Source organism: Camelina sativa, chromosome 3 (genome assembly GCF_000633955.1).
Source record: "Camelina sativa cultivar DH55 chromosome 3, Cs, whole genome shotgun sequence".
NCBI classification, from domain to species: domain Eukaryota; kingdom Viridiplantae; phylum Streptophyta; class Magnoliopsida; order Brassicales; family Brassicaceae; genus Camelina; species Camelina sativa.
This window is the reverse complement of record NC_025687.1, coordinates 7,884,442-7,912,223: the sequence shown is the minus strand read 5'-3', so window position 1 is coordinate 7,912,223 and position 27,782 is coordinate 7,884,442. Positions and strand designations below refer to the sequence as shown.

General features: G+C 37.3%; 10 protein-coding genes across 18 annotated transcripts in view; 6 read left to right on the top strand and 4 right to left on the bottom strand.

Annotated features, from left to right (window-relative positions):
- On the top strand, nt 522-1,105 carry LOC109132224. 2 transcript variants are annotated; one of them, XM_019243513.1, is made up of 3 exons: nt 522-685; nt 764-861; nt 949-1,105. In XM_019243513.1, the coding sequence occupies exons 1-3, from the start codon at nt 529-531 to the stop codon at nt 1,099-1,101; spliced, it is 408 nt and encodes a 135-aa protein (XP_019099058.1). In that variant the 5' UTR covers nt 522-528; the 3' UTR covers nt 1,102-1,105. The 2 variants fall into 2 exon arrangements, with proteins under 2 accessions (XP_019099058.1, XP_019099057.1); XM_019243512.1 differs by having other exon boundaries at nt 522-861.
- LOC104775867 (U-box domain-containing protein 35-like) lies at nt 1,146-3,492 on the top strand. Its single transcript, XM_019239783.1, has 7 exons — nt 1,146-1,378; nt 1,469-1,661; nt 1,746-1,802; nt 1,907-1,984; nt 2,068-2,475; nt 2,554-2,917; nt 3,006-3,492. The coding sequence occupies exons 1-7, from the start codon at nt 1,146-1,148 to the stop codon at nt 3,449-3,451; spliced, it is 1,779 nt and encodes a 592-aa protein (XP_019095328.1). The 3' UTR covers nt 3,452-3,492.
- Nucleotides 4,633-5,474, bottom strand: LOC104775865 (mitochondrial import inner membrane translocase subunit TIM23-1-like). The gene has a single exon (XM_010499812.2). It carries the CDS (start codon nt 5,388-5,390, stop codon nt 4,827-4,829), a length of 564 nt encoding a protein of 187 aa, XP_010498114.1. The 5' UTR covers nt 5,391-5,474; the 3' UTR covers nt 4,633-4,826.
- On the top strand, nt 5,659-8,888 carry LOC104775864 (telomere repeat-binding factor 4-like). 4 transcript variants are annotated; one of them, XM_010499811.2, is made up of 6 exons: nt 5,659-6,035; nt 7,021-7,253; nt 7,376-7,460; nt 7,956-8,039; nt 8,187-8,472; nt 8,576-8,888. In XM_010499811.2, exons 1-6 carry the CDS (start codon nt 5,886-5,888, stop codon nt 8,605-8,607), a joined length of 870 nt encoding a protein of 289 aa, XP_010498113.1. In that variant the 5' UTR covers nt 5,659-5,885; the 3' UTR covers nt 8,608-8,888. The 4 variants fall into 4 exon arrangements, with proteins under 4 accessions (XP_010498113.1, XP_010498111.1, XP_010498112.1 ...); XM_010499809.2 differs by having other exon boundaries at nt 7,956-8,057; XM_010499810.2 differs by having other exon boundaries at nt 7,953-8,039.
- Nucleotides 9,302-10,082, top strand: LOC104775863. Its single transcript, XM_010499806.2, has 2 exons — nt 9,302-9,623; nt 9,768-10,082. Exons 1-2 carry the CDS (start codon nt 9,414-9,416, stop codon nt 9,945-9,947), a joined length of 390 nt encoding a protein of 129 aa, XP_010498108.1. The 5' UTR covers nt 9,302-9,413; the 3' UTR covers nt 9,948-10,082.
- On the bottom strand, nt 10,139-15,936 carry LOC104775862 (probable phospholipid-transporting ATPase 4). Of its 2 annotated transcripts, none has more exons than XM_010499804.2 (11): nt 15,531-15,936; nt 13,193-15,085; nt 12,999-13,109; nt 12,629-12,905; nt 12,454-12,542; nt 12,289-12,373; nt 11,991-12,200; nt 11,770-11,895; nt 11,572-11,670; nt 11,295-11,486; nt 10,139-11,201 (listed from the first exon to the last, which is right to left on the bottom strand). In XM_010499804.2, the coding sequence occupies exons 2-11, from the start codon at nt 14,983-14,985 to the stop codon at nt 10,515-10,517; spliced, it is 3,669 nt and encodes a 1,222-aa protein (XP_010498106.1). In that variant the 5' UTR covers nt 14,986-15,085; nt 15,531-15,936; the 3' UTR covers nt 10,139-10,514. The 2 variants fall into 2 exon arrangements, with proteins under 2 accessions (XP_010498106.1, XP_010498107.1); XM_010499805.2 differs by lacking the exon at nt 15,531-15,936 and adding an exon at nt 15,396-15,500.
- On the top strand, nt 19,027-22,850 carry LOC104775860. Of its 2 annotated transcripts, none has more exons than XM_010499803.1 (5): nt 19,027-19,132; nt 19,538-21,218; nt 21,296-21,801; nt 21,966-22,360; nt 22,437-22,850. In XM_010499803.1, the coding sequence occupies exons 2-3, from the start codon at nt 19,581-19,583 to the stop codon at nt 21,608-21,610; spliced, it is 1,953 nt and encodes a 650-aa protein (XP_010498105.1). In that variant the 5' UTR covers nt 19,027-19,132; nt 19,538-19,580; the 3' UTR covers nt 21,611-21,801; nt 21,966-22,360; nt 22,437-22,850. The 2 variants fall into 2 exon arrangements, with proteins under 2 accessions (XP_010498105.1, XP_010498104.1); XM_010499802.1 differs by having other exon boundaries at nt 21,296-21,877.
- On the bottom strand, nt 24,103-24,748 carry LOC109131052. Its single transcript, XM_019241539.1, has 2 exons — nt 24,637-24,748; nt 24,103-24,406 (listed from the first exon to the last, which is right to left on the bottom strand). The coding sequence occupies exons 1-2, from the start codon at nt 24,665-24,667 to the stop codon at nt 24,204-24,206; spliced, it is 234 nt and encodes a 77-aa protein (XP_019097084.1). The 5' UTR covers nt 24,668-24,748; the 3' UTR covers nt 24,103-24,203.
- Nucleotides 25,027-27,159, top strand: LOC104775859 (protein IQ-DOMAIN 1-like). Of its 2 annotated transcripts, none has more exons than XM_010499801.2 (5): nt 25,027-25,290; nt 25,381-25,638; nt 25,907-26,101; nt 26,192-26,305; nt 26,386-27,159. In XM_010499801.2, exons 1-5 carry the CDS (start codon nt 25,228-25,230, stop codon nt 26,881-26,883), a joined length of 1,128 nt encoding a protein of 375 aa, XP_010498103.1. In that variant the 5' UTR covers nt 25,027-25,227; the 3' UTR covers nt 26,884-27,159. The 2 variants fall into 2 exon arrangements, with proteins under 2 accessions (XP_010498103.1, XP_010498102.1); XM_010499800.2 differs by having other exon boundaries at nt 25,378-25,638.
- Nucleotides 27,215-27,782, bottom strand: part of LOC104775858 (developmentally-regulated G-protein 1) — a 5,169-nt gene continuing 4,601 nt past the window's right edge. For both annotated transcript variants that reach the window (XM_010499798.1, XM_010499799.1), the window contains 2 exons: nt 27,585-27,755; nt 27,215-27,459 (listed from right to left, as the gene is read on the bottom strand). In XM_010499798.1, the coding sequence (XP_010498100.1) occupies nt 27,364-27,459; nt 27,585-27,755 (267 nt within the window). In that variant the 3' untranslated portion in view covers nt 27,215-27,363. The remainder of the gene's footprint in view (nt 27,460-27,584; nt 27,756-27,782) is intronic.

The window sequence follows — 27,782 nt, the reverse complement described above, 5'->3', positions numbered from 1 at the left end:
CCGCATAGTTTCAGATCATCACAAACATTTGAGGTATGAAACGTTGGTCCAATCAATCATAAAATCAGTTTGAACTTTTTGGATTCCAAATTATCCTAGTTTACATATATTAAAATAAGATGTCATTACGCAAATATTTGTCCTAATTATACAATTTACAAGATGCTGTCAAATAATAAAAAAGAATTGCAGCTTACAAAATATGAGATGGAAGTTCCTAAAATAAAAAAAACATTGTAAAGATAAGTCATCAACTAAAATTGAAAAAGACTGTTAAATTGTTGGAAATAAAACCCGCTAAATTTAGCAAAGTGCAGAAACCATTATAAGGTTTGGATTTTCCCAACAAACAAAAACAGTTAACATCTGTTTTCTCTTCTCCTCTCCTCTTCTCTTCTCAATTTCTTTTACCATTTTTCATTATCATTCTGTCTCCTCATTTCCTCCTCCTGAGGCTAAAAGGCCACAAGTCTTTCTAGTTTCTCGAGAAACAAGTTTCAGACATTATCATCTCGAGGGCTGAGAAAGATGGCTGCAAGAAGACTTAAAGGAAAAGACAGTAAAGCAGTTACCGCCATAGCCATTGATAAAGATAAAAACAGCCAACACGCTTTGAAATGGGCTGTCGATAATATCATCGTCGATTCTTCAAACTGTATCCTTCTCCATGTTCAAACCAAATTGAGTAATGGCATCGTTATCATCTCTTCTATACCATCATCACCACCATCATCAATCAATCTAACGATATTTCTTATAACAGGAATTGGTGCAGGAGAGAACACAGAGGCTACACATGACAACCAGGAAGAGGCGCACCAGTTCTTCCTTCCCTATAGAGGATTCTGTGCTCGGAAAGGGGTCAGAGATCAATCTCTCTGTCTGTTTACAACAATCACACATATGTATATATATATAGCTCTGACCTCATCATATATGTTCTCTCAGATTATAGCAACTGAGGTTCTTCTTCACGATATTGACATCTCGAGTGCAATTATTGACTACATCACCAATAATTCCATTGCAAATATAGTCCTTGGAGCCTCTGCGCGAAATTCCTTCCTCAAGTCTCTATCTTTCTCTCATATAACCTACTAATGTAATCTCAAACTTCGGTTCCATGAATGCTAAAACTCTTTGCTATGGTCTTAACCAGGAAGTTTAAGAGCGCAGATGTGCCAACGACGCTGCTTAAAACAGCTCCAGATACATGTGCTGTCTTTATTGTGTCTAAAGGTAGGCTCATAACAAGCAGATCAGCGACTCGGACTCAGACACCTCAAGGTCCTCAACACTCTCCTCCTCCTTCAAAACAACCCGCAATGATGTCTGATCCTGGCCCACCAAGTTATACCCCTTCCAGTGAACCCGGAAGGTAATTAACATGGTTTTTTCATCCGGTTCTGTCTGGTGAATCATTGCTTTTTTTTATTTCACAGGAATCATTGGTTTATCATTCTTGCAGGTCATCTCCTGCGTTGAAAGAAGATTTTTCTCCACCTAAACCTCATTACAAGCCAACCATTAACAGGAGTCCTCTGTCAGAGCTTAGCAATGAATCCTCTTCCAGCGGTCACAGTGCTGAATCAAATGCTAGTTTCTACAGCATCCTAGGACGATCCACCTATGGTGGAAGCTCACACTCTTCCACATCCATGGTTAGTAGTATCCTCATCACGTTTCAAACCGACATTCTTGCCTCCAATTTTTCTGGCCTTTTACATTTTCTTTCAAATCTGTAGTCTGAGATGACTGATGGAGAGGAAGGCTTATCTGAGGGAATTATCACTGAACACCAGGTAAATTAATGTTCCAAAAACGTCGATTTGGTGTTTTCGGGTATGCAGAATATCAAGTGCATGGTTCTGAGATGTTTGTGTTCTTTGTGCATGAATATGCTCAGAATCAAAATCTTGAAGCAGAGGTGAGAAGATTGAGACTCCAATTGCAGCAGTTTAACGCTTCCATGTGTAGAGAAAGTGTAAGATACTTACTTCCATATGGACAACCGAGAATGCCTCCTTGAAAAGGTCCCAATATCAGAAATTGAATAAATGCTTGCAGGCCCCTCATCTTCAAGTACCTAGAGCTGCCGCGGAAACTGAAAAGCTGGAGGAATCAAAGGCAGCAAGAGAGATGCTTAGGGCTTTGTCTGAGATGGATAAGCAAAAAACACAGAGTGCGATCGAAGCAGCTGAAATGGCACAACGTCTAGCGGAAATGGAGACCCACAAAAGAAGACTTGTGGAGATGCAGGCCAGGTTCAAGGAACAGAAGATGGCCAATAGCATATCCTACAGAAGATATAGCATAAGAGATGTTGAAAGTGCTACAGACGGTTTTTCAGATACTCTAAAGATTGGGGAAGGAGGGTACGGACCTGTGTATAAAGCCGTTCTTGAAAACACTTCTGTTGCCATCAAAATCTTGAAGTCAGATATTTCACAAGGCCTGAAGCAGTTCAACCAAGAGGTAGTAATATAATCTGACATCATCCCTAATATATTGCATGTCTTCTCCATACTAATTTGCATATGTTTTTCTCACCAGATCGAGGTTCTAAGTTGCATGAGGCACCCTAACATGGTGATCCTCCTCGGTGCTTGTCCCGAGTATGGCTGTCTTGTGTATGAGTACATGGAAAATGGAACACTAGAAGATCGTCTCTTCTGCAAAGATAATACTCCACCATTATCTTGGAGAGAACGGTTCAGAATCGCTGCTGAGATTGCTACAGGACTTCTTTTCCTTCACCAGGCCAAACCCGAGCCACTAGTACATCGAGATCTGAAGCCAGCAAACATTCTGCTAGACAGACATTTCATTAGCAAAATCAGTGATGTTGGTTTAGCTCGGTTGGTACCTCCCGCTATTGCTGATAGCTTCAGCCATTATCACATGACTGCTGCAGCCGGTAATACTTTCATTTTACCTTGAACCAAACAAATATAATCTTTCCATCTCCTTTTGGTGTCCTAACATGTATCCAATCGCTGAAACAGGTACATTTTGTTATATTGACCCCGAGTACCAGCAAACGGGAATGCTTGGAGTGAAGTCTGACTTGTACTCATTTGGGGTGGTGCTTCTGCAAATCATCACAGCGATGCCAGCAATGGGTTTAAGCCATAGAGTAGAGAAAGCAATTGAGAAGAAGAGACTCAGAGAAGTTTTGGATCCAAAAATATCAGACTGGCCTGAAGAAGAGACTCTGGTTCTAGCTCAGTTGGCTCTGCAGTGCTGCGAGCTGCGGAAAAAGGATAGACCTGATCTTGCTTCCGTTTTGCTGCCTGCACTGAGCAAACTACGGGAGTTTGCAACAGAGGATCATGAAGTACGTAACTCCAACAGAATATTTTCTGTGTCACGTGCTCACAATTCGGTTCCTCTTTCCCCAATATCTTCCTCTCAGGTTGGTTTATTAGAACCTGCAATAACACATATCTAATCTTCATCTCGAAAAGGAATACAATATCGACTTCTTTGATTCCTGAGTCTCTATTTCAATCATGCAGATAGAGGATGCATTGAGAACATCCTATTGACAAAAACATTGGAACTTCGACGTAGAACAAAGTGAAGCGACATTGGCTATCTCTGAGATCTGCGATGAACTTGCTCAGTTTAAGCATCCGATGCCCTCCCGTACTTATTAGACGAAGGCGATTTACATGATCATAAACAAGCCAATGCGATGGAATTTGCTGTCAGTATTTCATGATTTGTACTCCACCCAAAGTTCAATGTTGATCTCCCATACTGTCGAAGTTCCTATCTTGTATATCAAACACTTTATTTTTTGGTCTCTTGAAAAAAACACCTTTCTTATAGAAGAGTTGTCTCGCCCTTGCAAATTCAACTCACCTTTGCGCAAGAGCATTCCATCTGCAGCACAATAAAATCTTTTCTAAGATACAGAAATTACAGCCTATCTTATTTGAATGTAAATTTTTTGATGCAAGTAATCACACACAAATAATTTAAACCTAAGGGAATACCTGTCAGAGCTGCACCAGCAATGTTAGCAGACAAGGCACTTTGTCAATTTGAGACAATACCGGCTTAGACTTAATACACAGCATGCAAAAAGCAAAAGATACTTGAGACTTAAGAGGCAAAAAGGAGAAATCCACAACAGATCCACGTTATATCATGAAACATATTGTTGAAGTCGTTACCTAGAGAAATTTCAGAGATAAAACGAAAAACTTCAACAGAGAGTCCGGATATGAAAATGAGTACAACTAAGGGATATGTGTGATACTCGCACGTTCTGGATCAACGAACAATCACATACAATAAGAAAAAGTCCCCGCTAGAGAAACCAAGAACTTAAAATAACTCAGAAATGCTAGTAGAGATTAGATGGCCAACTGTTAACAAATGAGCGATCAACACTGGTGAATAACAGAGCCAAACAATCACTGGTGAATACCACAGTCGAACAATCACATAGTGTGAACAGTTTAAACTATTCATTCTTCTTTACAAAATGATGAAAGATAGAGTCATTGAGGAAAGGAGAACGAAAGCTATTTCACCTCTTGAGTCAGTCTGATAACAACAACATCCACGCTTTTTGGACAAGTGAAAAAGAGGCACAACAAATAACAAAAACTAGCATGATCATAAGCAAGAACTCATGGAGATTCAAATACCAAACGGTAAAACCTTTATTATCATTGTTATTATATATAAATAAAGGTTCTCAAGCTTTAATCTTGCTATATGAAAACCAGAATTCTACCCTAGAAACCCCAGAAAGCTCTGATTTTTATGATTTCCCTATCCCATACAGGTACTCTAAAGATCACTCCGGTTCTTCATATGTGAGCATACCGCTTGAAAACCTGCTTCCCAGCGACAACAGCACCAGCCGCTACTCCGCCAAGAGCACCAGCCACAGACGCAGATCTCACTCCTCGAGCTGCCCTATAGACCGCTCCGGTTCCGAGGCCAGCCACAACACTAGTCCAAACATCGTCTTTATCAGTTACCACCACCACACCGCTCTCAACCCCTGCGTAGATCAACCCAAGCACCCCAATCCTATTACCCCAAGTGCGACCTGCCTGACCAGACGAATTCAAAATCCTGTTGATTTTAAGCTTAGTCGTGTCTCCATTTTCAAAGCTCCTGATACCGGAGAAGACCCCAGCTGTAGCACCGGCTACAGATCCGCCGAGATAACCTACCCCAGTGTAGAAGGTGAGATTTTCCCCCCATGATCGACGCTGCTTGAGGGACTCTTCCGTGAAGAGGAATTCTGGAGAAGTAGGGAGCTTGTAAAGATACTGAGCTTTGATCGGGACTTGGTAGCTCTGGTAAGGATGGTAAAGACGCGTGTTTTCGTCGGACTCGTGATCCGAGCCATGATTGATCGCCATTAGAAGACGACGGAGTGAGTGAGTGAGTGAGAGAGAGAGACAGAGAAAAGCTCAGAATTCGAAAAGAGACATTTTTAGGGTTGGTAAGATTTTGTGATTGATTCGAATTTGACCCCTGATGTTTTATTTAGAATTATTTACCCCAAAATCTTTACCCAATTTAAGTTTTTTCCAATTACGACCCTATAGTTTTCAAACTTTTACATAATATGCTTCTTAAATTGTAAATGCTACCATAACAACCCATTTTGTAGATTGATCTCTTCAATATACCCAATAGATATACATACATATATCAAAAAAAGATTTTTGTATGGATTTGCAAATAAATATTGAATAATAAGAAGAGAAAAAAAAAGCAATAAGTTATTGGGGACAAAGCGCGGCGGAAGAATCGGCGGCGAGACGTCCTTTGTCACCAATAATATTTGATTTGTGTGATTATATACACACAAAAAAACGAAGAAGCGACACAAAGAGGCGATAACAGAAGAGATGGGAAACCAGAAGCTTAAATGGACGGCGGAGGAAGAGGAGGCATTACTCGCCGGTGTTAGAAAGCACGGTCCCGGCAAGTGGAAGAATATTCTCCGCGATTCTGAATTCGATGGGCAGCTCTCTAATCGTTCCAACATCGACCTCAAGGTTTTTCTTTTATTTTATTTATAATTATTATCTTCTTCTTCAATTACTCCTTCTTTTTTTTTACTGGCTGTTGTTGAAACATGGGAAACCCTAATTATAGAGTTTAAAAGCACAACGGGAATGATCACTTTGTTAACTGAATACGTCTGATTTAGTTCAAGACTTCTTTGGAGTTGAAATTTGAAATTTTGTGATTGGTTCAATCTTCTCCCGGTGCTTTTGTTTTAGAGTAGGTTACTGATATGAATTGAGTGCGTCGTTTGTGTTTGTTTTTTTCCCCAATGATGATTGAAGTGTGATTTGTTACTTCTCTAATATTTACTATTTATGTGTTCTATCATCTTTTACTGGACTTTGAATTTTAGTTGCTTTATTTGAGTGTAAGTTTTTGCTGAAGAAAGATTATAATTTGTAGATTTTTTCTTGAATTGAGTTTCTACTCTGGTGAGTCAAGTCGACAGGTTGTCTTCTCTGTTTCTTTTGTAGTTTTCACCTGCGAGAAGGTCTTCATATTACTCTGAGATCTAGGTGTTTGATTCGCTATAATGGCTGTATATGACACTAGCTAAGACGGTTATAGAAAATGTGTACTTGTTTTAATCTAATGCTATGCAAGTAGAATCTCTAGTTATGGTTTGCACGACAAAATTTTGAAACTTTAGGGTTAAAGCAGGTGATCGGTATTCTTTTCTTTTTCTTTTTACTCTTTTCTGAATCTGGTTTAGGAGAACCAATTTTAGTCGATCATTGTCTATGATGACTTTTGTCTTCTTATGTCATAGGATTTTTTTTTTTGAAAAATCTTGATACGAACACAAATTTTCAAACCTAAAGAAAGTATGTATTGTTGAGTCTGAACTTTGAGGTTGATATCTCTGTCTTCATTTTATTTCATCTATTCAGGATTTGAAAATTAGCACTGTCTCCCTTATTTGTTTACCTATGAAACACGAATCTTAGTCATCCGATGTTTCATATGTTTTAGGATAAGTGGCGTAATTTAAGTGTTGCCCCTGGCATTCAAGGCTCTAAGGATAAGATAAGGACACCAAAAATCAAAGCTGCTGCTTTTGATCTGGCTTCCGCTGCAGCTGCCGCTACCTGTAATCAAATCCCTAATGCTATCCCTTCTCCAGTAGCTAAACTTATCCGTAATGTATCTTCTGAAAACATTGAGGAGTTTTGTAACATTGTTGTTGATGCGAAGAATGTTCCCAGGTTTGATTTCATTACTTCCTTCTTTTCTGAGCCAGTACTTAATCCTGTGGAGATTCATAAGTACTGTAAATTGCTAGTCTACTTGCATTGTTACGCTTCTGATGAGCCATTATTTTATGAAGATATGATGGAATGATATTTGAAGCTCTTTCAGCCTTGACGGATGTTAATGGATCTGATGTCAGTGCAATTTACAACTGCATTGAGGTTAGTCATATACTCATATTTTGGCGCTCTCTTTATTCTGCCAGTTGTCATCACTGAAACGCTGATCTATTTCGCAAGCTGCTTATTCAGTTATGCTGAAAGCAAAGTCAAGCTAATCTAATGAGCAATATAAACAGTTAAACACCAATCTTATCTTGAATTCTGAAATACACAATCATTGTACCACTTTAAGATGTGAATGAAGCATTGGTTTTGGCAAATTTAAATTACTTGAGTCATATCTATTCATCTGTCTCAACGTTTCGTCTGTTAATCAGAGTTATCAATGTAAAGTCTTATATTATTCAACCATTCATTACGATTATAATTTGATCCTAGTTATTGCATTGAAGTCAGTATGATAATCTTAAAAAAATACTATAGAGCTCTATTAGGTTCAGTATCCACTATCAGTCTTAGCAGCTAACCCTGTAATGGACAAGTTTGTGATGTAATGATCAAATTCATGATAACGGTCTGGTATGTGTATAGCAGCAACGACATGGAGCACCACCAAATTTCAGAAGGATGCTTAGTTCAAGATTGAGGAGGCTTGCTGCTCAGGGAAAACTTGAAAAGGTTAGCCACTTAAAATCAGTAAGTCTTGAAAGCCTTGGTTGAACAAGTGCGCAATCTTTCTTGGTCTGTGTTGTGTCCTCATTCCTGCTTATTATTATTATTATTATTTTTTTTGGTTCTTCAAAAATGCAACAATACACACAACAGACACAGAACTTCTACAAGATGAATGACAATAGCTTGATACCAAGAACACCACAAGTAGCGAGACCAAAAGAGATGAACGCGAAACCCCGGCAGACACACAGTCAAGGACCCTCTATTTCACAGGAGATGGTTGGTGAAGCTTCAATAACCGCAGCTTATAAGCTCGTGGAAGTAGAGAACAAATTAGATGTGGTCAAAGGATCGTCAGAAGAGATAGAGAGAATGATGAATCTGGCAAAACACGCGGAGTATATGCTAGTGATAGCGAGAGAGATGCACGAAGAATGTAAATGAATTAAAAAGAATCCTGACACACTATTTTCATCAGTATTCTTCCTTGTAGAAATCTTTGGTGTCTAATCTTTGTCAGATTTGTTCTGTTGTTGCAGGTTGTCAGGGAAATATTATGTTCCTGGATTGAGGATGATGGGACAAAAAAGAAAGCAGCACAGAATCTGGAGTTGCTAGTTGATAATAGGGGCTATATTAGCTTTTTGCGTTATCTTCTTCCTTTGTTTTTATGATTACCAACTTTAGGAATATGTTTGGACAAAAATAACACTTAACTTTCTTTCATTTTATCATCATAAAATTAGGTAGTTGAGTAATTTTAGCCCAAACATCTGAATTTCTGGTGTGGTTGGAAAGGATCGTATTATTTTTTTTGTATTGTGTGCTTTTAAAAACCAGATGATTTTTTTAGCTTGAAAAACTATATAATAAAGGATCTTTTGGAGGTTAAAGACTTTGACCAGTCGTAAACTAACCGAGAAGAACAAGTTGGCAGAGATTACTTGCTCAAATTTACCATCTATAGGAGAGACTCTTGAGTGTCAAGCAATATTAAAACCATTTTAAATTGGAGAGATACCCTAATATTTTTAAAAACTTGTCTTTCTATAAATAGTGCTGTTATTTAGTATTTACCGATACAGTTTTTGGAAGAATTGACTATGACATGAACGAATTTTAAATCTTAATGACGTAATTTTCTAAATAAAGTAGATACAATCTTCAATTTCAGATTGAATTTTTATAGTTTGGGGAAATTTTGGTAAAGAATTAAGAGATTAGCGGGGTTGAATTGAACTAAACAAAAAAAAGATGGGCTTGGGTTTAAGAGTTTTTTTTTTTTAATTTGCTCGTAAACCGAAAGATCTGAAAAATAATCACTTAGAATAGGGAGAGAGTCACACATACGATAGATACATTAGCTGGTGCTTGTCCATGGCGATCAAAGCGGGGAGGGTTTTGAGAACGGCTACTGCTGCGGCGAAGAAGTTCCATCAGAAACAGTTCTCAGCCGCATCGTCCGCGTCTACTACACCCACACCGCCTATTTCTCCATCTTCCGGTGTTGGATCATTTCTGGGTATTCTCAAGGAACCTCGCTCTGAATCCGATTTATTGATCTCCAAGTACATCAGACTCTGCCAGGTTATAAAATCTGATAGAACAAAATTCACCACATTTGTAACATTAATAGTAGTAGCCCACCACCTGTTCGATGAAATTTCTCATAGAGTGATGAATCGATAAGACTAATCTTGTTTGTTCAATTGACTTAAATTGTTTCTCTAGGGACGATTGACGACGAAGAAAGGTGATTTCACAGAGGATAAGCTAACGAAGTTGTTGGCTGGTGAAGACAAGATTGGGATTGGTGAGACCATGAATTTGCTAGAGGGCCGCAAAACTGGGATTGAATCTTCTAAAAACAATGCTCCATCCATTGACAAGCCCAAAGCCAAGAAAAAATAGTTCCTCTGTTTCATCAGAGTGTTGTACCGCTTCGAGCTTTTGCATTCTTGGTTTGCAAGTTTGTTTGTTTTTTTTTGGATTTCAACAAGTTGCTGTATGAATCACTATATAAGATCCAAAACATCAATTTTATTATATGTTCTTTCTTGTGTCCAGCATTTTCTGAGTCAATATTAGCAAAACAAGAACCATGAGAAAATATGTTTGTCTATCACAATTCGCAAGTATCCTTTGGAATCTGATGTCAGAATAGTGTAAACAACATTTGAGAGAGGAACAAAAGGAGGATGATACTTTTTTTTGGTTGGTGTTGCGATCTGTCCTAAGTATACACAAAAAAAATCTATGTATAGTTACTGTTTCTGATACAACAACAAGAACCCCCAAACCATCAGTCAGCTCACGCTATATAAGATTCTCCCTTCTTCCATGTCATACACACAACGGCATCAAGAGCTATCTCCAGTCTGAAATCAAAATCCAGAGCCTGATACTGTTTCTACAGGTTGGAAATCTTAAAAAGTATAATTAACCTTTAAGAGAAAATTCCTGAGAATGCCCCAGAAGCTATACTGATCTTGGGGACATTGTATCTTGAGCTGAAAAATGTGACATATTTGACTGTTTCTTATTCAGCTTTGACCTTAGATGTCTGATTTTCGCGTCAACTCTAGCTGTGAATCCAATCTTTGTCTTCTCCCGTGCTTTGGACCGTTCTCTTGTCCACATTCTTCTATCCTCTACATCTCTCTTGTAGTACTTGATCTCTTGAATGATGTGATGATCCAACGGATATAAGAATCTTTGAAAAGATATGTGGGCAAAGTAAGGGAGGACTGTGGTCACTGTGACCAAAAATGTGGTTACCCAATATATGGGTGCAGGAGCAAGAATCTCAACTAGAATTCTATATATGTTGCCTGAAAGACTTGGAGGCATCATCCCGTAGAGCGCAACAAAAAGATACCATAGACCTATGCTTCCCCAGATTAAGACGTGCTGGATCCAAGTGAAGTGACTCATCGTCAAAGCGATTTGCACATTCACAGCCCAAACAATGCAAGTAAACATGGTAGTACCAACAGCATCCATGTCAGCAGTTTGGCCACTGACTCTGAAAGCTTGCTCATAAATGACTCCAATGTTGAGAAAGAATATAACAAGGGAGGAGTACACACCATTTCCCATCCACCCGAATATTCTATACCAGTCAAAGAAGAGATTTTTCTTCCCTTGTTGGTATAACGCAGGAAACTGCAGAACAAAGAAAGAGTTCTTTTGTTGTGAGTGAGAAATTCACAGAAGTTTTAAGGTTTGACTTCTCACAGCAGCTTAGCTGAATCTTACCTGTAAGCAGATCTCCGAGGAAACATCTTGTTCAAAGACTCCAAGGGCAATCACTGGCAATGAAGTAAGGACGACGTTGAAGAGTAATAGGTAGTAGTCATTATATACTGATTGCCCAGAAAATCCAGTGAAGGCCTCAAAATAGAAGAGAGTGAGACCAAATGCTATGTTCTTGTAAAAGAAATAGCAGATCTGGATACAGAACAATATATGTAAGAAACCAAAAGAGTAAAATAGGATGCATTAAAATTAGAAGACATCTTGTACACATATATACCATTTGAGCTATTCTTTTGTAGCACCAGTGTCCATGAACGACGAGCAATCTTTCAAGAAACCGGAACTGGGCAATAGAAAAATCACTTGCCATAACAGCCTGCAAACGAATGATAATCAGCAAAAGCAATGCCGGGATAGGAACAATCATTGTACATTTGCTACAAGTTGGGACACCAAAAATACATTCTACACTAACCTGCATTCCTTCAACCCCACTGATACCAACACCAATGTCAGCTTCTTGAATCATTCCAACATCATTTGCACCATCACCAATTGCCAAGGTGGTTTTCCCGGTTCCCTCTTTAACTAACCTCGTTACCTTGTTTTAGAATTTTTTTGAAATAAACATAATTATAAGGAAACTCATAATGCCAATGTGTGCAGATGCATGGCACAAGCGAAGGGGGGAAATACCAAAGCTTTCTGCTTAGGAGACACACGACAGCAAATAACTGACGCACAATCGACCGCCAAAGCAAGAAACTGATACTTCATCTCATCCTCCAACGCATAAGTTAGGGTTTTCCCGTCAATGATCAAGGCAAATGCAGCGTGTGGATCTTTCTCTAGCTTCACCATTTGTACAGCTTTTGTGATTTGAAGCAAAATATTCTCCTTCACAACCTGATCACATCAACAGACATGTTAATTAGATCTTCAAATTGTAGGTCCTTACGCTTAGGAAAGGGAAATGATTTTAGCCCCATATTACTTTTGCTTCTTGAGATCCTCCTTCTGAGTTCATCACAGTTATACATATCTGTTTCATGCCTTGCCGAAGTAAACTACACGAATATCTGCAGTTCAAAGCAAATAGGTAAGTTGGTCAAAGAACTTCAAATATAGATTTGCTTCAAGGTATTGTAGTTGTTCTAACCCGATGTTGATTGCTGTTTCCATCTTATCCCCAGTCAAAACCCATAATTTGAGTCCAGCTTGAGCAAGTTTATCTATGCATTGGGGCACCTAATTCAAATGAAAAAGGAAACTCAATTTTACATAAACAAGATGGAGGAGATGGAACTAAGGTGTCTTGTCTGATATCTACATACCCCTTTCTGGAGTTTGTCCTCCACAGCAGTTGCACCTATAAGAATAAGGTCTTTTTCAATCATATCCGATATCCTCTCAAGCAACTCATCTCTATCAGATCCTATAGAAGTTTTGGCCTTGTGAAACTCAGCGTTCCAAGCTGAATACTCATCCTCGTCAAGCTTTCTGTATGAAAGTGCAAGAGTACGGAGTCCTGCTTCTCCATATTCATTTAAATGCTTAGTGGTAGGTCCCAAGTATGTCTTCCCATTTTTCGCCAGTCGCTCAAAAATAATACTGGAAAAAAACAAAAATTATAAGAACTGCTTCAAATATTCATGAAGGTATAAAAATTAAAACGGACTGTATCTTTCTAGCTTTTCGTCTGACCTGTCAGCTCCTTTGCATAGCAAAAGAATCTGCCCTTCCTGGTCACGTACAACTACTGACATTCGCTTTCGTTTGCTGGTGAAATCCAACAAATTCAGAACTTTATACTCCCTGCATCGTTCTGGTACACATTCAGGATGTGTGTTTAAAACAAATAATCAAAGAATCAAGAATAGGTCTCTAAGAAGTCTCACCTTTCAATAGTTTGCCCTGAAAAAGATAACCTTTCATGAACATAAACGCTTGATTGGGTTCTCTTAAAGAACTCAAAACCAAACTCACTAGCAGCAGTAAGAAAAGAAGCTTCATCTGGTGACTCTGCTTCATAAGTGTACTTGCCAGTCTCCTCGTTAAGCTCGGGAATAGCAGTGTGACAAATAGCTAATATTCGAAAAAACAGCAAAATGTCATTTGTATGTGGCTCTCTCAACCAATTCCCATCCATTAGCCTGATATCCTCGAAACCAAACCCCTTTATAGGAATTCTTTGATTATGCTCAGCTCGATGATGACTGCTACTTTCTAACTCAATTTCTTGAGCCCGGGCCCTTGGAGTACTTGTCCTACTGGATACTTCTCCGTGATCATCAAGATCAACAGCCATTTGCTGTGCAGCAGCAACTTCGACTTCACTGGAACGTACTCCATAAGAAGTGCCAGCAATTGAGCATTTCAGAAAATCCATCTGATTACAAGTCAAAGTTCCCGTTTTATCAGAAAGGATAGTATCCACTTGTCCTAGCTCTTCGTTTAGATTCGATGTGCGTGCGTGTGCTGGAACACCACTCTCACTATCATACATGTGTAAATCTTTATTGATGAAAGATGCCTGCAACACTTTCACAACCTCAATGGAGACATAAAGAGAGATTGGTATCAAATATCCGTACAGCAACAGAGCAGTGATCAGATGGACAACTCCAGCATAAACAGGATTACTTGGATTGGTTAAGTTCTCAGGCTCCTCAGGTCTTAAGTACCACCATTTCGGCATGTGAAACTTTGTCTCCCAAGCAAATCCGGATGAACTTATGCAAGAGATCAAAATAAGTAGGACGAGAAGCGTGTAGATGATATAATCCATAGTCTTTTCGATTCTGCTCCTTTTCGAAGGCGATTTTGTTGAGTTCTGCATCACCTTAGTATCATGCCCTGTAAATACCACCACTCCATAAACATAAGGTGTATTCCTAAGCTTTGAATCTCTCAACAGAATCTGACTTGGATCCAGTGGAAATATCTGCCGCTCATACTCAAGATTGCCAACAAATGTGTAAAGACTTGGGTTTGGATCTTCACATCTTATAGTCCCCGTGAAATCTTTAAAAGATTCGTCGTCATCCAGCGATAATGTCGCTTCCAAGGACCTTTTCACTTTCAAGTTGGTCTCACCATCTAAATTCATAGTCTCTACATAACAAATCCCATCTTCATAACTGGACGACAACAAGAGCAAATCAGCAGGGAAGAAGCCATCTTTCTCCACTTTGACAATATCCCCAACAATAATCTTTTTCCACTTTCTGCGACGAAACTCGCCATCACGTTTATGAACATAAGCTTTCCGCGCATTAATCTTCACATCTTGCATAAACCTACTCCAATCTTCAAGAGCCTCCTTTAACATACTGAGCCCAACAACAAACACCAGCGGAGCAATCATGCTCCATTTGTTGAAGGGCGAGAGAGGGAACACAGAAAGAATGGCAGCTACCAAGAAGTAGAAGTTGGCAGCGCGGTGAAACTGTTCGTAGAGTGACTTGGGAAAGAAAGTGATCATATTGTACCTGGTGGTAGAGACATAGTTAGAGCGGTATCTCAAAGGTTTCTTCTTGTGCATATGAGGCTGATTACAGTAGACAGTCCTGCTAAATCCTGGACCTTGGATTGGGTGAGGATCTTGACCCTCATCTGCACTTGGCCTAAGACATCCAAATGTGTATATATGGCTAAGTCTCAGCTTTGACCTTCTTCTACCTCTTGCCATTCCTCTCAAGAACAAATACAGGAATCTTTATCAAGAACTCTTCTTCTTCATCAAGATTCTCAATTGTGGTCAATGTCTTATATCCCTAGTAAATGTTGGTCTGCACAGAAGATTAAACCCAATACACTATAAGATTTCTCATTAGATAAAGGTTCAACCTTTTGAATGAAAATATATATGTATGCAAAAAAAAAAGCATACTTTATAAGAAAGCTTTATACAAGTCAGTAATCACAAATCTGTATGAGGAGTAAAACTAAACTGAGCCCCAATATTATCAGATTTAGCGGACAAAAATGAATCGATTTTAACATTTTGGATTTCAAATCTAGCAAGAAACTCGGAAAAGGACAAGGAAAACAAAAAAAAAGAAACTTTTAAAATTCAAACGCATTTGCCACTTCTCTTACAAGAGATGAAAGAATCGGTAAATCATTGGAAATTCCGATTGATCCGAGGAAAATGTGAAACGCAGTGAGCAAGCTGCAAAAGCTATTCCAAGATCTTCAAACACAGTAACAAGATCTTGGACGGAGAAAAATTACCGAGGTGGGGAGGAGGAGAGAGGAGACCGAAGCTGATTGATGAGCTGAGAGAAGTTTGATGACAATGGCAGATCAAAGACGCAAAGAAACACAAAAAAAAAAAAAAAAAAATTAGAAACTTTCTCTCTCTCACTCTTTTTCTCTTGAATAAATTGACTTTCTCTCCAGAGACGTAGTAGTAGAAGTAGTAGCAAAGCAACACAATTCACAGGGGGGAGGGTTTTAGTTTTAGGAGAGAGACACAGTTTTGGGTCTCTTTCTCTCTCTGTTTTTGTGAATTAGCTTTTGTTATTTGCTTATTGCTTAAGACTGAGAAATCTGAAGCACTAGAGTAGTGCTGCCAAAAGGATCTTTCTGTGTTGCTTCTTCTCCGCCTTCTTCTCTCTCTCTCTCTTGGACTATGATGAACTCTAATTAATTAACTTCAAATTACCTGCAAATTACTAAAGTAAGAAGTATTTTTTAAGAAATAAATTTACTTCTGTAATAATATATTAATAAATGTCTATGTTGTTTTGTAGAAACACTCTCACACTAATCTAACTTTTAAAACTAAATAAATGATTTACCAAATTGTAATTTTAGCAGGAAAAAAAAGATTACTACAATTTTGCAGATGAATGATTTAAATTCTGATCAAATTAATGGACTTAAATTTACAATATAAAATCATTAATGTGAAAGGAGGACTGGTCATAGTTTTTTCCATTTCAATTAATTTGAACACTCTTTGATTGGTCAAACAAACAAAATCAAAAGAAAGAAAGAAAAAAACTCTAATTCCACTCAAGTTTGTATAAGTTCAAAGATTTGTTTTCATTTAAATTCATATAATAAATGCCGACAACTCTTTAATTTAAATTCATATAATTTAAAAAGAGTCTTTGTATTTATTAGGTACATATTTTAAAAATATTACGGCAATTTTGAAAAGATTAGTATTTAGTATTCCCCTCCCTTGTCTAAAGAAAAAAGGGAAGTGTTGCTTTAAAAGTATTTAGCCCCATTGGGAGATGACGTGTCAGTAACCTCCTTTTCTTTTACGAAGCGAGATCGCGGCGAAGTTAATTACACTCAGTGGATTGAACCGATCCGCACCGTTTTTGTGTCTTCTATTCAAAACTGATCCATGGATGATGTTTCGTTCGTTTACTGGTCACATGTGTTTATTATAGAGACGCACTTTGCGTATTACAACAGTACAACACTCTCTATAAAATCAATAGATATCATTGTCTACTTTTTTATACGTTTAAACATGTAATTATAATGAAAGTTATGAATTTATGATGATAGATGGTGACATGACATTGCCTGGTGTGACATCCAGAGTATATGGACAAATTGAATGTAAGCACAGCAGGGTAATAAAAAGAGTGCAACATGCCAAATCAAAGTCGGATGAGGATTAATTTAAAGCATGGCTTGAAAGTGAGTGGTCATTGGTCAATTAATATAAGTAAATCTTAGGTAGGAAGGATAATCACATGCATGGGATCTCACCACCATGATTCCATGGGAGCTTTTATCGAGTCTATCGCCCATCACTATGATTTGAACTTCCTTTTCCCGTGCACTACATTTGACTTACTTTTTCCACTTTTTTTTACTAATTCTTTTACCCTATTTGTTTTACACAGTAGTAATAATATGTATACCCCTTGCTTAAACAATTTAGCTATTGAAAAGATTCTATTAAATCCATTATTGATCCCCAACAGCATCATAATATTTGTCTAAATAACAGTGGAGATTATTAAAAAGACAAAAAAAAAAAAAAAAACAAGAAAATATCTAAGGTTGTTGTTATAGTATTGATTAGCTAGATTAAACAAGAAACATGGAAAACAGTGGAATTATAGATGAGGATGTAATAACAATAGTGTCCCTTTACAAACCCGAGATATAAGTATTTATTTAGATTTGAACAGATACGATAAGATGCACACACATGACTTAGAGAGTTCAGAGTTGAGACAAAACGGTTGTAGTTAAAGAGAATTAATTGCTATTTCATTTTAAGGGCCGTTGATTTGTTTGACTTTTCCACATAAATAATTTAGGGTCGTTGATTAAGAAATCGAATAGCCATAACATAAAACGTGAGAGAACTCGCACATAGTGGCGTCCCATGACTATATATTATCCATTCAAGGCATTTTTTGTTTCAATATGCAGTTGGATATATTTTTAAAATTGCATACGTTTATAGTAATGCATTTAAATTTCATATGGGTATGTCGCACTGTGATCATAATATGACAAAACAAAAAGGACAACCGTATTTATGAAAGTTCCATGAGTTATTAAATCATTTCATTAATATATATATATATATATATATATATATATTTGATTGATATATAGTAGGTGCTATTATGTCGTTTTAAATTTAAATCACTTTCCGTTTTTATTTCTTTCTACCCAACGGTATCGTACGCGTCAGTCGTATGCTATTTACTATGTTACTTCTTTTCTGTACATTCCTCCCACAAACGATAATAGTGGAATATGTAAGTAATTCAGTACTTGTTGAGAGTAAGTGAGTGGTCGGTCGTGAAAAAGTGATTTGTATATGAAAGACAAATTGTATATAAGTATATAATAAACTCATTAGCCATTAATCACATATATAAAAAAGAATTATAGTTTAGTATATCATTTTATGAACTTTCATAATGCGGCGCATCAGAATTCCGAATATAACTGTAAATAATTGTATAATAGTATATCAGAATTTCCCAAACGCTAAAAATGCAAAGGATCTAATATTTGTTTGGACAGTCAAATTTGAAAAAGAATATCATTGCTTTTATCATTCAAATTTGCAAGGAAAAAAGAGCAAATGGACCAATTTTCTCTTAAAAGTATATATGATAATGGTGACAATTGTTGACTTTGTATAGGTGTTTTTGTGATGGGAATGTTCAAATATCCACAAACGAAACAAATTAAAAACACATGCACAAAGCACAAAATACACCACATTGACGTGACAAGAGCATTGAGACAAAACTAAGAGACACAGAACAAAAAATGATATGTTTGGTTTTTGGTATTTTGCCAATCTTAAAAGTCAGTCCGTATGTCACTCTCTTCTCTTTTCCTTTCCAACACCAAAGTTATAAACTATTGGACGTATTGTTGTCTTAATAGTATATTATAGGGAAAATCCCATAAAAACCATTAAGGTGGCAATGATTTCCAGCCTTCAAACTATTATACTTCCAACTAAAACCATGAAAATATTAAATTTATTAAATCAAACCTTCAATATGACATTTGTATTCGTGACCCCACATTTATCATCAGAACAGTTAACTCCGTTAACGAAAAAGTTAACTCCGTTAACGAAACAGTTAACTCCGTCAAATGAATAATAATTCCAGTCGTTTAATAACCCACATGTAAATTTTAATATATTTTTCTATTAACAAAACAATTAAAATAATTAAAATAGAAACAAAATAAAAAAAACTTCCAAAATCAAATCGATTTGAGAGTTAGGGTTAGTAAAAAAAAAAGACTTATACTTAAGAAGAAGAACCAGAAAAAGAAGAAGAAGAAGAATAGTGACAGATACACAGACAGTTAAAGAAAAGGTATGATTTCTATGAATCTACTTTATTTTGCTTTGTTGTAGATTTTTTATCTTCATCTTTCCTGTAACTCCAAATTATTTTGGGTTTTGATGTCAAATTCGATTTCAAAGGAGTGGGTATACGAATGTCTAGGTTTTTATGTCAAATTGAATTCTTAAAATCGATTTTAAGAGAGATACAGTTTATGGGTTTTTCTGGGTTTTTATTTAAAATCAAGTTCTTTAACTTTTTATATATATATGAGATCGAGTTCTTCAAGGTTATACAATCTGAGTTCTTCAAAGTTTTGATTTAAGTTTCTTGTTATACAATTGAGTTTCTTCAAAGTGTAACATCTAAGTTGATTTTTAGTTGTAGCATCTCAGTTGAGTTTTGACTGATTCAGATTTTTTTTTTATAATACAGTGATGACCAACTAGTAAAACTCTCAATCCACTATGGTGGAACGATGAAGAAAGAAGATGATGGTTACAATTATATTTGTGAATTGGGTTGTAAGAGCATTTCCTGGAAACTTTCTGAGATTCGATGGCTGAAGTTTGAAAAATTCATTCAATCTGTAGATGTTACGACACCTATTAGCTTAGTCTGGTTTAAAGAAGCAAGTGAGGAAACGAAGATGATGAAGTATGTGTTTGATAAGACTAGTGATGACATGCTGGAGCTGCGTTTTTCTGCAGAAGCAGCCGGTGAGGTTGATGTGTATCTTGAACATGATTGTAAATGGGAAGTTGATGGTGGATATGAACCTGATGAGGATGAGATAAGAGCAGAAGAAGGAAGTGAATATGGCAATGACAATTCAGATGAAGATGATAAGCCACCAAAAGAAGATGATGAGCCTGAGGAATCTGAAGACGAAACACCTGCAGGTGATGGTGAAAATGAAAAGGGGAAATTTGGTGATGATTTAGATGAAATTCAAGAACAAGAGACTGTAAATCAGAATGGGTCAGAGGGTTTGAATGCAAATCAAATTGAGGTTGATGATGGGGATGAGGTTGTTATAGATGCAGGAGATGGTCGTGATGATGATAGGTTTCAGTCTGTATTTGAGGAAGGTTCAAGGATAAATGCAGAGTTAGATAATGCAACTCGAAAACTGGCAGAAGAGCAAGCAACAGAAAGAAGGGAAGAGGAAGTAGAAACTGATCCAGAATTCGGATTAGAGGATTCAAAATATCCAGATACACCATTAGAATCAGAAGAAGAGTGGGAAGAGTGGAAGAATCCAAGAAGAGAGAAGAGGAAAGATAAGTTTCATGGAGATTTGAATAAAGAGCCTTACATCTGGTTGTTTCAGACTTTCAACAGCGGATTAGAGTTCAAAGACCAATTGCTCAGATACTCATTACATACTCAGTATGATGTTAAAATGGCAAAGTCAGAAGCAAACAGGATTGCTGCTGTTTGTTGCAAGGATAAATGTCCATGGAAAATTTTCTGCTCAGTTGAGCTTCCAATAAACAAGTGGATGGTTAAATTATGTCACTACAAGCACAACCATGGGAAGTCTAGCAGAGTATCAATGCTGAAGCAAGGTGTTATAGCAGGCTTATTCAGAGAGGAGATAAGAAGGAATGTCAATTTATCAGCTGCAAATATAAAGGACATCATCAAAGAAAGGTATGATATAGTTGTTAACATATCAAAGTGTTATAAAGGAAGAAGGATTGCTTTGGATTCAGTTCTAGAAGCTCAGGCAATTCAGTTTGCTAAGCTTTGGAATTATGAGGCTGAGCTTAAACGGTCTCACAAGGACATCAAAACAGAGATTGTAACAGTTGAGAACAATGGTAGACAACAATTTCAGGCTTTCTATATCTGTTTTGATGAGTTACGGAGAACATGGCTGAAGTGTTGTAGACCGGTGATTGGCTTAGATGGATGCTTCTTGAAGTGGGATTTAGAGGGTGATTTGCTTGCAGCTGTTGGTAGAGACGCAGATAACAAGATGTATCCAATTGCATGGGCAGTTGTAACTGGTGAAAACAAAGACACTTGGGGTTGGTTTATCAATAAATTGAAGACGGATTTAAACTTAGGCGTGGGCGAAAATCTCACCATCATTTCTGATAAACAGAAGGTAATCACTAAATATGTTTCATAATTATTTATTGCTTAGTAAACTTATTATTGATGTCTTGTTATTGATATTTTCAGAGTCTTGTTATTGCTATGGGTTCAGAACTTCCTCAAGCAGAGCACCGTATGTGTGCAAGGCATATTTATGGTAATTGGAAGAAGACTTTTTCAAGGTCAGAATACAAAAATTTGTTTTGGGGTGTTGCATACAGCTACCATCAAGGGGAGTATGAGGAGAAGATGAAGTTGGTGTATGTGTATGATCCTGTTGCCTATGAGGCTTTATTAAATTATGAACCAGAGAAGTGGTGTAGAGCATTCTTTAATCCTGAGTCTCATTGTGCTGATGTGCACAACAATCTTTCAGAAGCATTTAATAGAACAATTAGATAGCAAGAAGTAAGCATGTCATTACCATGTTGGAAGATATTAGAAGACAAGCCATGGTTAGGATTTCACGTAGGTGGGCAAAAACAGATAAGTGTAATTCCTTTCTCACACCAATCACAATGGCAATATTGGAGAAAGCACGGGTTGATAAGAAGTATTGCAGCACATTACGCAGTAGCTCCTATATTTATGAGGTAAATGAGTTTAATGTTGGATATACAGTTGACTTAGCAAGACACCAATGTGCATGCCGAAGATGGGATCTTACAGGTGTGTTTTTTGGTTCCTTAAATATTAAATTTGTTGTGGTTTATGTTGATTGCTTATTTTTGGAGTTGTTTATGTTTTGCATTGACAGGAATACCATGCAAACATGATGTATGCGTATTAGATGACAACCAAGATGATCCAGAGAAATATGTGGCTAGCTATTATGAAACTTCATGCTTCAAGAACACATATGTGGAAAATATCAAACCTGTTAATGGTGAGCAGTTCTGGAGTAAAACAGGGAAACCTCCTATTGCAATTCCAAACATTCGTAAGCCAAGAGGTCGGCCAAAAAAATGTGATAGGAAGAAAGAGCCCTTTGAATGACTTAAAAATCATGGAAAATCAACAAGACATGGTAGGATACCACATTGTAGCCGTTGTGGTCAAGCTTGACATATCAAGAGTGGATGTAAAAATGAACCAGCGGTTGTGGAGGGACCAAAAAACAGGCGTGGTAGACCACACAAACAACCATCTGAGGTATTGTCTCTATTTTTCCTTATGTTCAGTGTAGGCCTCAAGTTCTGCTTTTTAATGTTTTCTTCTCATGAATCAGTTTCCACCATTGCGTCAGCCAAAGCCAAGAAAGAGTAAGGCCAAACCAGTTGGTGAATCCCAACCATTAGCTACTAATGAAACATTTCCTGCTTCTTCTAGTGCACCTCAGCCTTCAGTCTCTTCTAACAAACCAAAGCCAAAGAAGCGTGGACGCCCACTTAAGGTAAGGAAAGTGGAAAACATTCCAAGGGGGGTTGGAACATTTTGGAGTCCCTTCACAGATCGACCTTTTGAAGTGTTTGGAGACAGAGTTTATGATAGGTCTCGAAATGATCCTTAACCTCTTGTTTGAAATCTGGAGTTTATGTTTGGTTTATGTATTTTTTTGACACTGATGTCTTTTTGTAATCACTCAGAAGCATTTTGTATGAACATGATTTATGTTTTATGGAATGATTTCTTTTTCATCTAATTGTTTAATTTTGATTTATTTTTTATTTTTTTTTACTTTGTAATGTCTTCACGTTTTTATTCACGTTTAAAATCTTAAATTATGAAAAAGGATGTTAATTAACAGAATGAACGGCGTTAGTGTTTACTTGACGGAGTGAAATAATTGTTAACAGTTCCAGTGATAAATGTGGGCCCGAGAATACGATTGCCACTTTGAAGGTTTAATTTAATAAATTTAACACTTTGATGGTTTTAATTGGGAGTATAATAGTTTGGAGGTTTAAACTGGAAGTCATTGCCACTTTGGTGGTTTTTTATGAGATTTTCCGTATATTATAGGGTGTGCTTGCTTTTGTGTGTGTTTCTTCTTTTTTTTCGCAGTGTCTTTTTTAAGTTTGAATTATTATTATCATGACAGTTGAACTGAAATCGTAAAACGCACACGGTTATCTTGGTTTCAAAGGATTTTAATATCTTAACTTCATTAACTCCAAAATAATGATGTCAAGATGATGACAACATATGAAGAAGTATAAAATCCATATAATTTAAACAAGCATTGATTCTGTTAGAAGAAAAAAGTAATGATGTCAAGATGCATGATGACAACAGAACGGAGAATCAATCAATCTAATTGGTTCAAACTTCAAAGAAGCACGGATTCCGTTTTACAAAACAGTCGTAGGTAGTTTTGAAAATATGCAGAATGGTCTTGGGTTTACATTTCGGCCCACGAATTTATTACCTTGAGATCATGACTGACTTCATTTTTTGGTTCTTCTTTACATTGGGAAACAGTCAAGTCAAGTCATTCAAGAATCAGGACAACAAAATGAAATATTAACTCCCTGGACCCTTGGATTGGAGAAATTGATCTTTCACGGGGGAAAAAGCTGTTAAACTTAAGGATAGTCCTGATTACAGTATCCAGAAAAAGTCCAACCTTCATATCCAAATGGAGAATAGAGAATGTTGATTCAAAAGCTTCATAAGACATTACCCTTCACCTGGTTGTTAAGGTTCTTTATTAATCTTTTCATACAATTTTCATTATGAATCTCAAACCTTAACTTGTTATTCTTTAGTTAGCTGCGCAATGGAATTCTGATTCATCATGGTATGTAACCAACCAACCATTGCAGAACCTGAAGATGGTTAAACTCAAACTTGGGTAGATCACAAATCCAGAACGAAACTATATACAGTACTCTCATCTGGTGCGAAGTTTCCATTCTCAAAGATGATATATGTATGGGGTTTGTTTAGTCAAGAATCAAAAAACTCGGGTCTTTTATTATTAAGCAAAACGGGTGGTTACATTTTCTTACACAGATGTATAGGAAACAAAGAAAGAGGAGATACTAATCCCTCATCACTTGTCTGAACTTTTCGTAGGAGTAACTGCGTCAACAATGGCTTCAACCTCTTCCTTCATCCGACCGAGAACACCAGGTCCTTTAACATCATCAACTCCTGTCTTCTCATCAATGTCTTCACTTCTTCCATGGGTCTCCTTCCCATGAAACATTGATTCTTTCTCTTCCTTTCTGCTTCCAATCACATTTGTCTTCTCCTCTGGGGAAAAACCCCAAATCCCAGAAACAGAAACGATCATCAATGAGATTAATAAAACGCCCAAATTAACCATCTTTTATAGAAACCTCAACAACCCAAAAGCTCATGATTCAATTACATATAGAAAAAAAAACCCTAAATATGGCAAAATAAGTCAAATTCATAAACGACTAAACATAAATTTGTGAAATTGATTTACATGTATATATTCATGAAAGATTCGGTGTTACCAGAAAGAGAGCTCTGTTTTGGATCCTCCATGGATGATCTCTTCCTAGTTCTGTCTTTGATCTTGTTCTGTTATCGAGTTTCCTAAAATGTAGACGAAGATGAATGTGTTCTAATTTGAACCGTCCGATCTAATACAAGATGAACGTCTAGATCAAACCGACACGTCACAGTCGGTTGTTGCGAAAACCCGACCCGCCCCGACACAAATGGGTTTTTGTATTCAGAAACTAACGGGGTTAAATTGGAGAGAAAATAAAAAGTAAAGGGACTTTAAGAGAAAATGTTAGGAACAAACTTTTAAAGTCTTACCGTTATTTTAAGAAATTGCTTTCGTACCCCAAAATTTTCAAAATTCAAACGTTTTCTCTCTCTTTTTATTTTATTTTATTTGTTCTCTCTCTTCTTCTTCTCTTTTTAACACTGCAAACTTTTTGTCAACATCAATCCCAATCACACTCACACACCCAATTCCAAGAAAACGATCTTTCATTTTTTTTTCCCACATTGCATCCCTATAGCTTAGAATTTGTGAATCAATAGCTTCTGAAGTTCTGATTTTTTTCACAAATCAAGGTCTAAATTTTGAGAAGATGGGTGGATCAGGAAATTGGATTAGACCACTAATATCTCATAGAAAACACGTAGATGATCAGGTACTCTAAGAAAAGCCTCCATCTTTGTTGTTTCTTCATACTACATATACCAAATATTTTTTTATAATCTTGTGTTAAATTGTGAAGCAGGATAAGTTAAGTGAGAAGAGCCGCAAGAAGAAATGGAAGCTCTGGAGGCTTTCATCGGAGAGCTTCACATCTTCTTCTTTCAAGAGCCGAGCAAGCTATGGTGCTTCTTCGTTAGGCTCCGAGCCACCTTCTTTCTCGGCCGACGAGGCTTTCACTACGGCCATGGCAGCTCTCATTCGAGCTCCTCCTAAGGATTTCTTGGTTGTTAAGCGAGAATGGGCTTCAACAAGAATTCAAGCTGCTTTTCGTGCTTTCCTGGTTTGTAACCTTCTTGACTACTCTGTAGTTTAGCCGTTCCTAATATTATTATGATTTATCTTTTTGAATTAAAAGAGTCTGCTCTACAATTACAATTGCTCCCAAAGTTATTTATATATTGCTTTGGTGGTGGTGTCTTTTTGCTTCTATAAAGTTTTAAACTTCAATGATCTTTGCGTAAGAAACTTAATCTTGGTATGCTTGTTCATTATGTTGTCTGTGATTCTAGCATCTAACAAACCTTCTCTGCGTTTGGATTCTTTTTCAGGCAAGACAGGCGTTTAGAGCTCTGAAGGCTGTAGTGAGAATTCAGGCAATATTTCGTGGCAGACAAGTTAGGAAACAAGCAGCTGTTACACTAAGGTGTATGCAAGCTCTTGTTCGTGTCCAGTCTCGTGTAAGAGCTCATCGTAGAGCGCCTTCAGACTCAGTTGAGCTAAAAGATCCTGTAAAGCAGACCGAGGTATGTATAAATAAAAAAAATTGCAGGAGTTTTGAGTAAGGTTATTGAACATTACTTTTTAAGTATGTGAATCTGGTTGATGTTTTACAGAAGAGTTGGTGTGGTAGCCCCAAAAGTGTAAAGGAAGTGAAAACGAAGTTACAGATGAAGCAAGAAGGAGCTATCAAGAGGGAGAGAGCTATGGTTTATGCTCTCACTCATCAGGTTGGTCAATGTATTTTCAGAACATAAATTTGAAAGTGTTTCACTGATTGTAATCATGTCTGATGAGTTTGTTTTGGCAGTCGAGGGCGTGTCCAAGTCCAAGCGGAAGAGTTCTTACACACCATGGTTCGCGCAAGAGCAGTCCTGGTTGGAACTGGCATGAAGATGTAGGGACATTTTCAAGGAAAAGTAGTGAGAGCAGTGTAGTCTCTGAATATGAGACTGTAAAAGTCAGGAAGAACAATCTAACTTCAACTAGAGTTCTTGCTAGACCTCCACTTCTTCTTCCTCCGGTTTCGTCAGGCATGAGCTATGATTCTTTATACGATGAGACATCAACGTCGTCAACATCTCAATCACCAGTTGCATTCTCTAGCAGTGTTCTTGATGGTGGTGGATACTATCGAAAGCCAAGCTACATGAGCCTGACACAATGTACTCAAGCCAAGCAGAGACAATCAGGATTATCTTGCAATGGAGATGCAAGACGCAGTGCTGGTTCAAGCCAGTGTACTGATCTATACCCACCAGGGATAGTAACTGGAAGACATGTCTGGGCCAAGAGCCAGCGAAGCTAAAAGAGCGAGCAATGATGTTATTTATCAAGTGATTTTCAACAGCCTGTTGGTTTATCTTTGTCTTGCTTCGGGAACGGTTCCTGAGAAACTTATACACGAACTAAAGAGATACAGAAACAGCTTCTGTGTACTGTTTACATATATAAGAATATTGATTGGAGTTATTTGAGCTTGTAATTTGGCTACTTAAGCCACTTCTCAATAACTTCGAATTCGAGTCCATTTTGTTCCTCCTTGTTTGTAAAATCTTCATTATGGATGCCTTTCATTGTTTTACTTGAATATTTCAAGAGTTAGCGGTGGACTTCCAAACAAAATCAAAAACAGAATATATGGAAAAAGTATAACGGGAACTTGTTTGACAATTTATATTGTGAGAGAAGGTACAAAGATTCAGGATTCAACATAGTAAATCTTAATCAGATGAAATCATCAACAACTATGATGGTGGAGATGGGCATATAGAGAACACTGATCAGCTTACTGCTTAAGAGGAGCTTTCTTCTCTCGGTCTGCAATTCTAGCAGGGGCGTTTGAGTGTGACTTGAACCGCCCTCTTCCTCCTTCGTCTCTCTCCTAAAGATTCCAAGATATGCAGTATACGTTAAGCTAGTCTCATCATGGAACAGAGATCAAAATTCCAAGATTTGCGCAACTAGTCTACTTGAATAGTTGAATGGATAGATTTTCCATTTATGTACCTTTTTCTTGACGATCTGAACAACATCTTCGTCCTCAAGATGTTGAGAAAGACCACAATTTTGAGGATTGTGCCTTGCGCTCGTGCCCCAAACGAGTGCATACTTCATATCCTTCACGAGAGTCCTGTGGACGTGGTTACAAAAGTCTTCCACTGTGCAGCCACCTCGATCCTGATGAATTACAAGTAATCAAAGATG